This window comes from Crocodylus porosus, unplaced genomic scaffold, assembly GCF_001723895.1.
Source record: "Crocodylus porosus isolate Cpor-Errol unplaced genomic scaffold, CroPor_comp1, whole genome shotgun sequence".
NCBI classification, from domain to species: Eukaryota; Metazoa; Chordata; order Crocodylia; family Crocodylidae; genus Crocodylus; species Crocodylus porosus.
Window position 1 is genome coordinate 68,203,010 of NW_017728947.1, and position 15,336 is coordinate 68,218,345.

At 41.3% G+C, this 15,336-nt stretch overlaps 1 protein-coding gene across 2 annotated transcripts in view; it reads right to left on the reverse strand.

Annotated features, from left to right (window-relative positions):
* Positions 1 to 6,350: 6,350 nt before the first annotated feature.
* HEATR5A (HEAT repeat containing 5A) overlaps positions 6,351 to 15,336 on the reverse strand; it is a 125,350-nt gene continuing 116,364 nt past the window's right edge. For both annotated transcript variants that reach the window (XM_019551573.1, XM_019551575.1), the window contains 3 exons: positions 10,068 to 10,222; positions 7,574 to 7,787; positions 6,351 to 6,933 (listed from right to left, as the gene is read on the reverse strand). In XM_019551573.1, coding sequence (XP_019407118.1) covers positions 6,629 to 6,933; positions 7,574 to 7,787; positions 10,068 to 10,222 — 674 coding nt within the window. In that variant the 3' untranslated portion in view covers positions 6,351 to 6,628. The remainder of the gene's footprint in view (positions 6,934 to 7,573; positions 7,788 to 10,067; positions 10,223 to 15,336) is intronic.

Sequence of the window (15,336 nt, forward strand, 5' to 3'; positions counted from 1 at the left end):
TGAATATTTGCTAAAAAATTCCAACCAGCAGTGCCACAGAACTCTCATATTCTAGCTGAAAATGTAAGGGGATTACTAAAATCCAAATCTAGGATTCTCCAAAGCAAAACTTTAATATATTAATATATGATAATATAATAGTTATATAAAAATATACAATAATATTATATATAATATTATAATACAATTTTATAATTATATTATTACATTTATATTATATTATAATTATAATTTTAATATACTATAATGTATCTAATATAATAACAATATATAATAATTTAATTAATATTAATTAATGGCATTCTCCAAAGCAAAACTTTAATATATTAATGTAGCATGCATTATAAAGTGGTGAAGCTTAGTAACTACACTGAGCAATAACAAACAACTTCAGAACATTCCTCTAGTGGGATATGAAATAAGTTTGCCTATTTCTTGGGAGAATTAATTTGAAGTAGACAGATTTTCTTCTAAAGCAGTAACTTGGGCGGCTGTAACTATATCATGCATGGATAAGATAAAGCCCCACTGATTCAACTGTTATTTTCTCTTCCCTGCCATCTTTCTTTCCGTGCCTGGAGGATCAGCTATTACTGTCTGTTTGTCAGTTCCCCACTTTTTCTTCTCATCTCTTTAAGATCACTTTTCTTTCTCTCTCTCTCTCTCTCTCTCATGGCCTCAAAGCCCTGCTTGATTTGACAAAATGCTCCCTCCGAAATACCACTACTAGCACTGTAATGTTAGCTGCTGCACCCACATAACGTTTTTCTCACCATGGTTTGCACGGTCTGCCCAGGAGCCAGCCTCTTTTTGCCCGCACAGCACACTATCCACTCTCAGGTATGCTGAATACATGTCAGATGCAAAGGGGCAAAGTTGGGACTTTATTGTCTGCAGATTAGAAAAGCAGCCAGTAGGGAACAGCTTGCACCACAAAGTCTTGGGTTATTAGCTATGACAGCAGTTTTCTGGCCTGGATTTTCAAAGCTGCTGCTTAACTTCATCCCTCTACTTCATCGCCAGGAGTATCTAGTCAGATGGGAAAGAGAATAAGATCCCTTTCTTTCTGTATAGTACCATGCCATCTGGGTACAAACTTCATGACAGGCATGGATAGGCAGCACTCCTCTAAAATAACAGCAGGCACCTGTTTTCTGTTGACAGCAAAGTCACATAGAGGGAGGAAAGTCTCAGCTTGTCCAAGCAAGCAAATGATCCCTCTCTGAGTGTTGTGTGTCCTGTCAGTACTTCCCACGTTGATCGACCCAGCCATATGTTCCCAGCAAAACCTGGGGATTAGTATATTTACGTATTTGCTATTTACATTTTTGCTGGCTCCTTCAAGAGGGCAAACTAGGGCATGTGTGCACCATTGTGGAATTTGGAAAGCCAACTGTTATTTTGGGCACTTCTGCTGACAGCTGCCTTGGGATAAGCAATTCCCAAACAGCACAGTCACCTGTTGCCCAACAGTTGACTTCCCAACACCAAACAGGTTAGCTAAGGACCTGAAACAATTTGAGGTAGCCAGGAATAGCAACCTGCATCCATAGCAATACGGGCTCCCTGTGTCATGAACCGTAGCACTGGAGGGGTGGAGCAAGCCTCCTTATGCCAGTCCACAAAGGTCTGTTTCCTCATGGAGATAGATGTTCTAGAGATACTGATAAGATGTCCTGCCTGGAAACCTTCTGATCTTACTATGCTACATGGTTTTCCTTCTTTAGAAATCTTGGTGGGTGGCTGGGAACAAGTCAGCAGTTGTATCCTGTATCAGGTTGTCCCGTGCGCTTCTTTTACACCCCTGAACATTTCTGTAATGCTTGACAGGCCTTCCAGGATCTTTTTTAACTACTCTATCATAAATAAGCGGACCCCTGTTGTCTACTGTAGATAGTGGTCTGCTGTTCAGATCATCACTACAAAATACCCCAAACCAAGCAGTGTACTGAGACAACCAACCTGCAACAGTAGGCTCAAATAAATTCTGTCCTTTAAGATGAGACAAGGTGTTCTACAACCTACCACCAGTCAGTTCCTAGAAAGGCTCCGTTCTATATTGCACTAAGGAATGTAGGATACGTCCCACAAATCCTTGCATAACACCTGAACAGTTAACCCACCCAAGTCTTGATGCATGTTAGATGAAATAATACAGATAAGGGAGACTGGCTACCTGCCTTTGGGCTGTGGATACTTAGCAGTGTAGACATCCCCAGAATGGTTCTGGGCTACCATTCTAGTTTGCTCCAGTGGGACTAAGGAAGAAGCAGCCTGGAAAGATAGCAGCTCCAAAGAAAGAAAAATGAGACAGATAGCTTAAAAGTAGCCACCAACTCCTCAGCCTCAACCACGTTCATTCAGGGAAACTGAACATGGTAGTTTGGGCATCCCACTGCTCCCCCTTCTTTGCATCTATTGGCCAAGTGTTAGACTCTCCCTTCCTCCCCTGAACTTGTGGGAGCAAATCGAGAGTATGCAGGGCAGACAGAAGGCGAACTAGCACTAAAAGTTACATCATCATCAGTCTACCAGTGGTTTATGACACTGTACAGTAGTAGGTGACAATATACACCAAGATTACATCAAATACCTCAGTAAGCTGATTGACCAGTACATACTATTTGCATAATTTTTTCTTTAATTTTCTTATTTTCTTTCAGGTGCCATGTTCCAACCAGCAGAGAAAAACTTTAGGTAGCTTGCTAGTAATTTATACTTGCTTAAAGTATACTGACTGTTTTACAGACAGCAGGGCACACCACATATCGGCTAAAAGCCTTTTATTAGAAAGCCCATAACTTGATTTATTACTAATATAAAGCTCAGTTCAGGATGTGGGAAGTATCCTTGCCAAACAAGTTTTTATTCAAGATTCTAAATTAGGAATCAAGTTTCAGATACGACTTCAGCCAGCTTAAGCCAGTTGTTCACATACATCTGAAAGGGATTATTATCATACATGCCCAAACTTTGCAGAACTTGACACTGGGTTGAATTCCATTGAATCATATTTTACTGAATTATCTGCCTGTTTACTTTTGACTACTGCCAACTGGGTTACCACTACTGATACCAAAAAATAGTTACCCAAGTGCCCGCTGCACTCATTCAGTTCTTCCCGTGCCCAGCAACTCACATCAGCTTTCTTGTGGCATTGTTGGCGAGGAGATCCCTACAAATTTCCAATTAGTACATTCTTACCTACAAGACTACTGTACTTCTTGTACATCAAATAATCTTAAGTAGTGGTAGATACTGTCCCACGCTCTAAATATCTATAAGTATTACTGACTATTGTAGCTTATATTGTCTTTTCAATTTGTAGTCACCTGGCACACTTTTAAACAGAATGAACCAGTACTAGATCACATACAAAATAGCTCATCAACAAATTATGAACAATATTTGCATAAGTGCAGAGCCCTGTAAGCTTTGCATACGCTTAATGGCAACTTCATTGACAAAATTGCACAATGAATGATTTCAGCATGTGGGACTTCAAGCAAGTATAATTGCCATCTGTCGATATCTTGGCAAATTATTTGCAAGTTTTACAGTGTATTATTTTATCACAGTTCTCTGTGCCTGTAAAAGGGACAGAAAGATCAGGGAGGCACCAGGAACAGGCAAAACAGTGCTTTTAGTGTGACCTGGATAAAAAAACAGTATGAAAGAAAAATTTGACCAAGTAATGGCTAGAAAAAGGCCTGTAGCTATAAGCAAACCCCCCTCCCCCCCAAAAAACCTGACTCCTCTTTATTTGATCTCTGCTGTATTCTTGGAAACAGGATTTTGTGACTAAACAGAACGGCATCAAAGGATTCCTGGTTCAATCGCCTAACTGTCTTGGCAATTGAAATCTTCTGCAGGACCCCAAATACTGGTTCACTGCTCAGGTGAAAAAAAGGAATAATGGCTTTAAATACTGCAAAGGTGCCATTTTATTAGATGAGTATGTTTTTATTCCCCTACTGGAAACCACCCAAGAAAACAAACAACCAAAGCCAAAACCAAAGCCAAAGACTGACATCAAGGTGAAGTGCTTACAAGGAGTATATCCCCAAATAAAGAGACTGAACAAGGGAGCACGGCTGCCTGCTTGGGAATGTTCTCACTTAGACACAAGTGTTGAAAACAGATTCATGAGTGTGCCCAAGAACTGAGCACTGAAACATATTTTCAAACAAGTTCAACTTTTTCAGGTCAAGCAAGAAGAAAGAAGTAGGAAACAGAGGAATTAATGCAAAGCTATAATCAGCTATCTTTTGTAATCTCATTTGCTTCAATTTAAAGTAGGATTTTTTTTAAGTGTAATATGCACATGCACGCCTAGGACACAGGCTTTTCTAAAGTCCAAATGGATAAAAAAAATTGTTAGAATGAAATAAATCAATATTTTTAACGTAAATATTAGAAGTTAGTACCATTTCTTAAGTCTTTTCTTTTACTTCTAGGTTAGTGTGTGGAGAGGATGCATGGGGGGGAGGAAGAGTAGTGCTTCTCAATTATGAAATTGGGTGAAGCAAGAGAAGGATGAACATCGAGTTCCTTTTTTGATTCCATCCAATTTGTTTGGCAGAAAACCTGTTAAATGTAATTGAACTACATTCAATTACTATGGGCACGTCTACACATACCCCTATGGTGCTGGTGTTACTGCGCTGTCATTTAGTACTTCCAAAAGGTACTGTGTTGTTTGCATGGCACAAAGTTATTTTTAGCTGCTATGTCACCAAAGCAACGCGCCATACTGAGGGAGCATGTCATTACAGCAATGTAGCTGCAGCATCATGGTTTTACCCACGGACATTATGTCATCATAGTATATTGCTACAGTGATGTAGCATCATGTGTAGACACATCCACTGTCCTGAAAAAGACAGATTCCATTGCTGCAATTTTGAGATCTTTGAGGACCCTATCTTGTTTAACACTACAGACCAAGTCCTTGATTAAGCTAATTACAAACCAAATTAATAATTATTTTCTTCAACCTTTAACTTCAAGACCAACTAATAACTATATCATGCCATTCCATATACATCTAAAAGGTTTCCCCTGAAGGGGCATGCAAAGCTGGTATACCCACTTACAGGGAGGTTTAATATCTTACTGACTACATTTTCCATTGTTATCGTAAATGTGCCTAGAAGGACACTAATAGGGCCCCCAGGGATAATGCAGTCTCAGTTTTTTTTAAAAATCTACACAACAGCTGGTTCTTTTCCTAGGCAGAATGACTAAAAACAACATTAAGTGAAGAAAATTAGCTTTATTTATGTAAATTAGAAAAATGCATGGTTAGAATTTTGGTCAAATGGTTAATTCTGTACAATTTACAATTGTATTTATATACAAAACTTATAATAAAATACAGTACATTACACACTACCTGAGTCACAGTGCATTTCTCAGACCTCCCAATGTTTTTATTTATTTTGTGTAATTTTTAACAAGGAAATACTATCTCACGTTGATAGCATTTGGTTTATAGTAATACTGGCAAAAAGGAAGAAGGCAATGCATGTAGAAAATACTTGGTAGCCATTGCAATTTCAACAGACTTTTTTATATTAAAATATGTTCCTTGATAAAAATTGCAATATTGTACTCTTTACTTTATTATGAGTTTTTTGTATTTTTTTATTTGACACAAGATATGTTGACTTCAAACCTTTCCACCCCTCCTTGAAGACATATGCACATTAAGGTGAGTCAGTTATATATAACTGATCATTTAAAGATCACGAAACTAATGTATCCAGATAAATAAGACGTCTGAATCTGAGGCACAGTGCATCAAAACTGTTGTCCTATTCAGGACAAGCTATGTAAGCATTAATTGTCTGCCTAGCACAATATCAAACTAAAACAAAGATATATCCTGAAAAGTGAGACTAATAAAGCAGCAAGGCACTGAGCCAGCCAACACTTACATGTGTGCATACTAAAGTACTGTGCAAAGTCTCACTGTGTAAACCACTGCAGATTGGGACCTCAGCTGTAGAATATTGTGAAGCTGCAGTATGACAGCATTTGTTAAACCTTGGCCAGCACAAGGGTCCATTAGAATGTAATTAAAGCTATGACTATTACCTTAAATGGAGCTGGGTTTTAGAGCTCAATAATTTTATTTAAGGATTGTAAGGATATTTAATATATTTGGTTAATGATGCAGTATGTTAAAACAGTAATTAGAATAGATTATGAACTGCAGGTAAATTATGTACCCAGTTAAATTTAAAAAAATCAACAGTCATATTAACTTGTTATTGATCATACTTGTTTAAAACAAAAAAAATCTTTTATTTTTCCTAAATATAGCTGTTAAAGGTCTTTATTTTTTTCTATGTTAACCCAAATCTGCAAGTGAGGTGCATTCCTGGTATTTTACTAATGCAAAGATACAAATTATGTAACCCTTGATAAGGTTTACACAGTGGTCAGATGAGTTTCAAAAGTCTATTATATTAAATTAAAAGCAATCTGTAAAGAATTTAATTAAAAAAAATCAGCTGGCTTTTAAATTTGAACTGAGCTAAAATTGAAAGCAGTCCTTCCCTACTAGAAATGAAAAAGGATTTTTTTTGCAGCACCAAAGTGCATAAGATTTAAATAAGTGACTTTAAAGAAAATTTGTCTTTAGCTGAATGCTTGAACTTTTCCCAGGATTCTTCACATGTTTAGACGTTGTCTTGACTTTGATGCTTTCCTGATTGCCTTTTACAGCTGATTCAAGCCTGGCTTTCATAGTGGGAGAAGAAGCCATTAGTTTTTTAAAAACTGATGAATATTGTGGACCAATCTGCATCAAATTTTGCAATGCAAACTCATGTAGATTTCTTGCTGAGTTCGTGGCCAATACCAGTTCATTCTCAGCCAAAAGAAAGGAAATAAGAATGGGCAGGATGCAGGCCACCAAATGAGCACCTACAAAGATTGAAAACAACACTTAAGCAATCTTTTAACCAAGTTTCCAATTACTAATTAGTATTACTGACCTTAAGAAAAAACTTTTGTTATTTAAGATGAACAGTAAATGATACAGTAATAAAATGACAGTTACAAAAATATTTTTCACAGAAAAAAAAAATCACTCCGTCTAACCTTAAAGTTCTAGTGCTCAAAGGAACTCTCCCCAACACCTTTGCAAGGGAAAGTGGGTACAGAAATTCATTAGCCAATTGGACATTAAGCACCAGGGCCGCAATGTAGACAGTGACTTCAAGATCCATTTTAATCTTCCTGATACTCTCTAACCCCCACACTTCACAGGTAATAAGGATCCTACATTTGTTTCATCTGCTATTTAGTTCAGCTCTGCCTGCTGCCTAAGAGGCCTGAGGACAGGTATTATACCACACGTACCAACCATACAGTTGGTCCAATAAAAGATATCACCCACAAGAACTCTTGCTTTCAGAGTAATTAATGATAATTAATTTGATAAATAATTAATTTGTTAATTTGATCATTTCTATTGTTTTTATCAATCTTGTTTTGCTCAATTATCCAAAGCAATTGTTTAGCATCACCATGCCTTCAGATGCATTTGAATGGAAGGACTTACGATGCTCTTCATCTGCCACAGCTGTTAGAGCTGTTACGACCTTTATTCCTTCTTGGACTACTTGAAGTTCAGCAGAATTCTCTGGTTTTGTTTTCTCTGTTTCCTGCAATTTCCTCACAATGGATGATGCCAAAGAATGAATGTAAGGATGTGAAATAGCTCTGCTTGAATGCTGAAAGATGGAATGCAGCAGCTGGTAGCACTTAAGCTGTACCTGAGGAGGAGGAAAATGTCTACATTAACATGAGACAAAGTTATGCATAAAACTCCACACGTAAACACTTTAGAACTCAACACAATTTTGAAGACACAAATTTGAAGAAGTACACCTAACAGCTTGGAAATGAACATGGCAAAAGACTCATATAGTTAACTGAAAAATGTACTTGATAAGTTCAATTATGACAGAAAAACCTTTCAAAAATACTTTGCTAGTAACAAACCCAAGACCACACTACTTTCTTCTTTTAACTTGCAAATAAAAATGTCTGCATATTGTTTTAGGAAGCATAATGAAGAATGACACTTTTGGGGAGAGACTATGCCTAACTGCTGTTTAAAGTGTACATTTCTGAAGAAAAAATCAGGCTTATTAATTAATTAGGTAATTCTAAAAAATTACAGGTTAATTGTGTAATTACCTTGAAACCAGTTACATGCACAAAATACCTCTCATGCCATAAAAAGCTCCAACTAGCTATAAAGGTAGACCTCAAAAATGTGTACTAACTTTAAAGATGGCTGTAGAAGAGTCTGCCCTGAGGCTCCCAGCTGCAAGGGTGCACCATGCCCCCTTTCAGTCCCGGCAGCACATTGCAGCTGCTGGGACCCAGAGTCCCATAGTTGCAGATGCTGGGTCCCTGCAGTGTGCCTCTTGATGCTGGGACCCAGCTGGGTCCTGGAAGCTGGGCATGGCTGTGATCTCGCAGTCTTGGGGTTGTGTGGAACCCCTGGGCTGGGAGACGCAGCTGCCGTGATCTCCCAGTGCGTCGTACGTGAAACCTGATGTTGGGAAATTGCAGCTGAGATGGGTTCCCAGCCATGAGAGGTTGCTTCTTGCCAGTGCAGGGGTTGCCTGGCATGTGTGGTGTGGTAGGAAGTGCAATTGTATGGATCATGCATAAGATCCCATTGCACTTTAACCTGCATGTGTAGAGGGGCCTACAGTGCATACACAATCCCAGCCGGAGTAATACTGCTTTTTAAACATTTTTAGACATGTACATGAAGTGTGATAATAAAGTCCTAACTGCTTTGACAGTGGTGTGCTTCCACAGTGTAAAATAAATAAAAAATCAATCAATCAGACTTTCTATGCCTGTCAGGTCATGAAGAATAAAAGCAGCTGATCTGGGTGGTATATTGTCATAACATCTCAAGTAACTGCATACATAAAAGTACAGAAGTGTCTGCAAAACAAGACCATTATCTTCTCCACTTATCCAAGTCTACAGCATAAAGCCTCAAAAACTATAGTTAAGCTGGCAAAGCCCTCTAGTCAAGACACAGTTTCTGATGATAACAAGGGATTTTTCTTCTCCACTATATACCTAAACATAAACTTGACAAAAGCCATTTTTTTTTTTTTTTGATTACCCAACCTAGAAAATTAGAGATCTGCCAGCATACCTATGTCATAATTTCATATAGTTTGCCAATAGAGCATTAGACATTTTATATTGTAGACTTGGCCAAAGTCTAAGTCAGGGCTGGCCAACTGGCAGCCCACGAGGTGTTAACATCTCCACCTGACTGCTGCAGTTCCTATTGCTTCAGCTAAAGCACCAGCTTGAGACTCCCTGTCCCTCCCTTAGCTTCTGCTGCATGCCTTGGGGGCGGGATGGCAAGGTACAACCATGTCTGCAGTTCCAGGGGAGCCAGGGACCCAGAGCACCCATGCAGTGAGGTGCTACAGGGAAGCCAAGGAGTTGAAGGTGAGGTGGTGGAGTGCCACATGAGGGAGTGCCCACCCATGCTACACCAGTGCAGCAAAATGCAGGAGGGTCTGCACATACTCTGCATGGGGCTTAGGCATTGTTTGCCCAGTGCAGCAGAAGGAGAGGGAGGGAGAAGCGAGGAACAACCACCTGTGTACATGCATGGGGCATGCAGCCTGGGAGGCTCCTAGTCCCCGCTAGTGCTGTCCCCCCCAGTGTGCAACTCCTGCTGGTTTGACCCACGGGGCATATGGCCCCCAGCCACTTCAAAGTTGGACAGCCCTGGTCTAAGTCTCATTTCTCAGGTGTAATAATATTAATACAGAAAAATATAATTTGTTAAAATAATATTTTAATTAATAGCAACTTAAAAATAATATACAGGGTGAAACCATTAGCTCTTGCTAACAAGCTTCAAATGTTTTTTCAAAAAAAGAGCAGAACTGAAACAAATTCTTTGGAATAAATGCTTAGGATCAGTGACAGAAGCTAAAAGAAAATGTGGTAAAAGGACATTAGTCTACTTGGAATATTTTTCTTTCCAGAGTAGTACTTACTACAGGATCTTTTGAATCAAGTGCTAATTTAAACTTCTCAATACAACGCTTTTGAAGGCACTCTATGGCAGTAACTTCTGGACTTGTAGACAAAATAAATACTGTAATGGCAGTAAGCAGGCCAACTTCATCAAATTCTTGGAGAACTCCATCTACTACAGATGAAAAAACAGTTAAATTCTCATTCTACTGCAAGTAACACTGAAACACTCAAATGGTATGAAATGATCTAAAAGTAATAGTAATCACTTGGTATCCATAAACATATTTTGATATGGTTGTTCCATAATGTGTTTGAATGCAATTAGATAATGTTACAAGTGTATTAAATTTATAGTAAGGAAATATTTTCCTGTTATATTTAGTGTTTCAATTGCTTTCAGAGGATCTTAAAAACCAGTACTAATTTTGTTAAAGTTGCACTGATGAATGGCAAATTTAATATTAAAAACTTGAAAAAAATACATTATGTAAGTTCAAAACAGAACTCAGTGAGGTTTATAAAAAATAAAGTCTTTTTAATGTTAGAACTTACCAAACAATGACATTACTTGAAATACAAGATTAGTGAATGAGCCAATACAGTATTTTAGATATAAATTATTTGATCCTGCATCATGAAATCCCATTCTCAAATTTAACTCAAACTGACCTGGAGACAAACGCTTTCATCCTGAAAACAGGTTAAACCTAAGAGAATGTGGAACAACAATATATAAATTTGAAATACGGTGCCAAGGGGAAGTTGGAAAGTCCAGCCTCACTTAACACTTTCATTGATTGGAAACAGAGAGTGGCAGTCTGATAAAAAATTCTAAGAAATGTTAAACAGGTAGTCATTGTGGTTACCACGGGGGGGGGGGCTATCAAAAGAGAGCTGAAGAATACTGCCAGAAAAACTGAATGGCACATAGCTTGGAAAAATATTGGCATAATGTTTCTCAGGTGTAAATGAAGCATAAAGACTCCAAAATGTTCAAGGGGAAGGAAAAACAGAAAAGAAATAAAAAAGTAGTAACATGGAAAAAGACAGTGAAGAGGTGATAATATAGCAAGTTAGACAAGAGCTCACAATGCAATATGGTTGCAAAAAAAAAAGGGGCATTGTAATCTTAGGCTGCATAGTCAGGAGCAGTGCATTGCTAAACCAAGAGATTAGTACTAGTCTTCTGTTTATACAGATTTGGAGTGACCACACTCAGAATTGCATGCTCTGTACTGGAAGCCTTTTTAGTAGTAATAATTTGACCAACTGAAAGAATTCAAGGGGAAAATTAAAACAAAACAAGGAGGATGTTTAAGGAATTAAATTAACATTTTCTCACAAGTTGCACAAAGTATCTGCAGATATTTGAGGGGTATGATTAATGTTGTTTATTATGCTCACAAGACAATGTCTAGGTACTGCAAACAGATCATGTTTAAAAACATGTTTTTTAAAATGACTGTTCTGCCTACTCTACTGAATATGATCTCTTTTCCAAACAGATGGATGACTAGGAGGTGTTAGTAATAAATAAGTAACAAAAGTAGGAGAGAAAAAGCACACATCTTTCAAAATCTTACAAATAAAACTCAACACCAAGGAAGAAGAATTATTTAGGACAAAGGTATCAAGCATATAGCCCTAGGGCCAGACCTGGCCTGCAGACCTGCTCTATCTAGCCTGCTAAACAACCAGCAGGCAATCAGAATTTGAGGGGTTTGGTTTGAAGGAATAGTGGCCTATCACAGGATCTGGGACCCCTGGGCCTCAGTGGACACAGCCATCAGCAGCTGGAGGACAAGTGACAGCTGATACAGCCCTGATTTGCTTTGCCCATTGCCACTTCTGCAGCACTACTTTCTTGACCATCAGCCCATTTGCCACCCCATACTGAAACTATCACTGCATACCTCCTACTTGAGCTAGAGCTGCTGTCATATGCCCTGTGCAGGAGCAAACATTGTTGCTGTGGTATGGGGGGTTACCATACATCCAGGTTTTCCCCAGACATGTTCTCTTTTGGATCCTCCCATTTCTGTCGGAGCAGTTTTAAAAAAATATGATCAAACATCTGGGATTTTGGTTAGCTCAGCTCCAAAGTTTTTCCTGGCACTTCCCAGCCTGCCTTAGCAAGGAGCTGCCTGGGGCTGGGGGGAGTGAGTGACTGGAGGCAGGGTGCACACACATGGGGCCGGCATGTACCTGGCAGGGGGATGGAAGCAGCCCCGCAGCTGCAAGCAAGTAACTTGGGAGGGGGGGAGGGGTTTGGAGGGCCAGGACCAAGGTGCCTGCCCCTCCAGTGGGGGAAGGGAGCAGGGAGGCCCTTTGGGGGCAGCAGGAACTGCATGGCTTGGCTGGCAGCAGAGAGAGTCTGGAGGGCTGCGGGTGGGGAGGGCAGCGCCTACAGGTTGGGAGTTTGGGGCATTGGCAGGGCTGGTGGGGGAGGCTGTGGCTTGGGGATGAGGGGTACCAGAATGGGCAGGGGCAGGGCACCAGCATATCACTGCCCCCCACAACCATATTACTCCCCTCCCAGTCTCCCCCCCCATGCAACAGGTGTCCTCTTTTTTGGAACTGGAAATACAGTAATGCTAGGTACAGGGCATGTGGCGGCAGTGGCAGTAGCCCTGTCTCTGGTATGGGGCATGGAGCTGGAGCCCCGTGCCAGAGCTAGGGCTGTTGCAGTTGCTGCTGCCACATGCCCTAGGCTGTATCCAGTCCAAGGAGCCCCATGAACCACATATGACCTAAGGCACAATATATATATATTAGTGGACTCCAAGATGAACGTGACTCGTCAGTGTAATGAAATTATCAGAAAAGCTAACTGCACTTTATCATGCGTCAGCAGATGCATGACAAACAGAACAAAGGAGTTAATACTTCCCCTCTATTGGGCACTGGTCAGATCCCTGGTTGGAATACTGTGTACAGTTTTGGGCGCCACACTTTAAGCGGGATGTGGATAACTTGGAGAGGGTCCAGAGAAGGGCCACTTGTATGGTTAAGGGCTTGCAGGCCAAGCCCTATGAGGAGAGATTAGAGAAACTGGACCTTTTCAGCCTCCGCAAGAGAAGGTTGAGAGGCGACCTGGTGGCTGCCTATAAGTTCATCAGGGGGGGCGCAGAAGGGAATAAGTGAGGCTCTTCTCACCAAGGCGCCCCTGGGGGTTACAAGAAATAATGGCCACAAGCTAGAAGAGAGCAGATTTAGATTGGATATTAGGAGGAACTTCTTCACAGTTAGAGTGGCCAAAATCTGGAATGGGCTCTCAAGGGAGGCAGTGCTCTCCCCTACCCTGGGGGTCTTCAAGAAGGGGGTTAGATAGGCATCTGGCTGGGGTCATTTGAACCCAGCACTCTTTCCTGCCTATGCAGGGAGTCGGACTCGATGATCTGTTCAGGTCCCTTCCGACCCTAACATCTGTGAATCTATGGTCTGCCATAGGAAGTGAAAGCTCCATGCCTTTGAACATTTAGAAGTAACATGGGCAAAACATGCAAATCAGCTAAGGAAAAATTCTGCCTAGGTAAGGTATTTGACCCGGTGATCTAATGGGTCTTACGATTCTGTGATTAAAGCCTCCTACTTACACAGACAGTTGTGTTTTATAGTTCCCCTGGGTTGTATTACAAAACAACAGAAGAAATAGTTCAAACATTCTTTGTTGCTTTGTTTTCCAGGCAGCTGTGAACTGTAAAATCTTAAAAGGGGAGCACAGTATAGGGATAGACTTGAAAGAAAAACATACAAAACAGATTTTTCCTTGGTCAGTCTTTTTTTTTTTTTCACGCTTATTATTATTTCAGACATTATTTCAGAGTCACTATTTCAGACAAGCTTTTTCAGAGCTACCAGGCAAGCCAGCCTCCTCTTATGCTTGATCTTGCAGTGAAATCCCAGTCCTATGTTTACCGGATCATAGTATCTGACTCTGCATTATGGCTTCATTGCAGGAATAGACACTTAAACAAGCCTTTAAATATAAACTGTGCTCTGATTAAATATGGCAAAAAAACTATATAAATAACTGATATAGATAGAAAAAGGTGAAAAATAGTAGTGTTTAAATCTGTGAAAAGTTGATAGGCCGGTCAATTTGTAGAGTTGCTCTGAGGCTCATTCATCTCAGAAGTTTTTCTCTGAATCAGAAGACCATTTACCACCAGTGGGGATTCACTCAAAGGAAGGGCTGCTTAAGGTTAGGGCGCTGCTTTAATTCTTAGCAACAGCATTGGTGCACAAAACAAAGACACGACCCTCTCGCACCAAACTTGGGATGTGCAGGGACGACCTACGTTAGCTGGATGTTGAGATCTTAAATTATTCCCATTCTGCCACAACTACCTGAAGAATCTTCTAAAGTCGTTCAGATCTAACCTCAACAAAATATCCATGTCGCAGGGCACTCCTGATGAAGGTTAAGAACTTAAGGGGGAAGGTGTGTAGCAGAGCACTAGGGTGCTCGCTACCAATAATAGTAATAGGGATGGCTGCCAATCAACAGGGCAGCACAGGTGAGGGTGGCCGGGGCAACTAATGTCAGTTAGCTGGCTAGAAGGGGGCAGGGCCTGGCCTTTATAAGCAACCAGGCTGAAGCCAGAGCCAGTTCCTTTCTGGCAGCTGCAGGAGCAGGAGCTCTGCAGAAGAGCCCAGCAGAGCAGAGATGAGCGGTGCAGCCTGAGCACCTAAGGGGCCGCAGCATGGTGAGGGCAGAGAAAATCCTGGCGGAGATGCCTTTGCAAGAGGGCCGGTTTGGGCCTGGACCCTTATGTTATAGCCAGTAGGCCTATTTTGAGTTAGAGCTGGTTGGCTAGTAGTTTGCTTTGCGGTAGGGCTGTTTGTGCAAAAACCGGAGGACTGGGTGAGGCTGTAGGGGTGTGAGGAGGCCTCACGGGAGCTCCCCAATAATCCGGGAGTTCCTGGTGCCCAGTAAGGGCACAGCAAGCGGTGCCAGGGCGGCACAGCGATTGGCACCATAGCTGGCACAGCGGGTGAGCGCTGGGGAGGCACGGTGTGTGGGGTGTTGAGACCCCAGCCTGTGAGGGCGGTATTTTGCCCAGTAGGGCGTACAACCCAGGAGAAGGGTCAGGGGCCAGGCACGGCTACGGGCCACCTGAGCCCCAAGCGCGGGAAGCACGCGAGTTAGGCCCGAGAAGGCGGGTCTGGGGGCCAGGTAAGGCTAAGGCCGCCTGAGCCCCAACCACGGGAAGCCCCGAGTGCGGGCGAGGAGCGCGGGCAGCGCGGCATAGGCCCCAGGGAGGGCGAGGAGCGCGGGCAGCG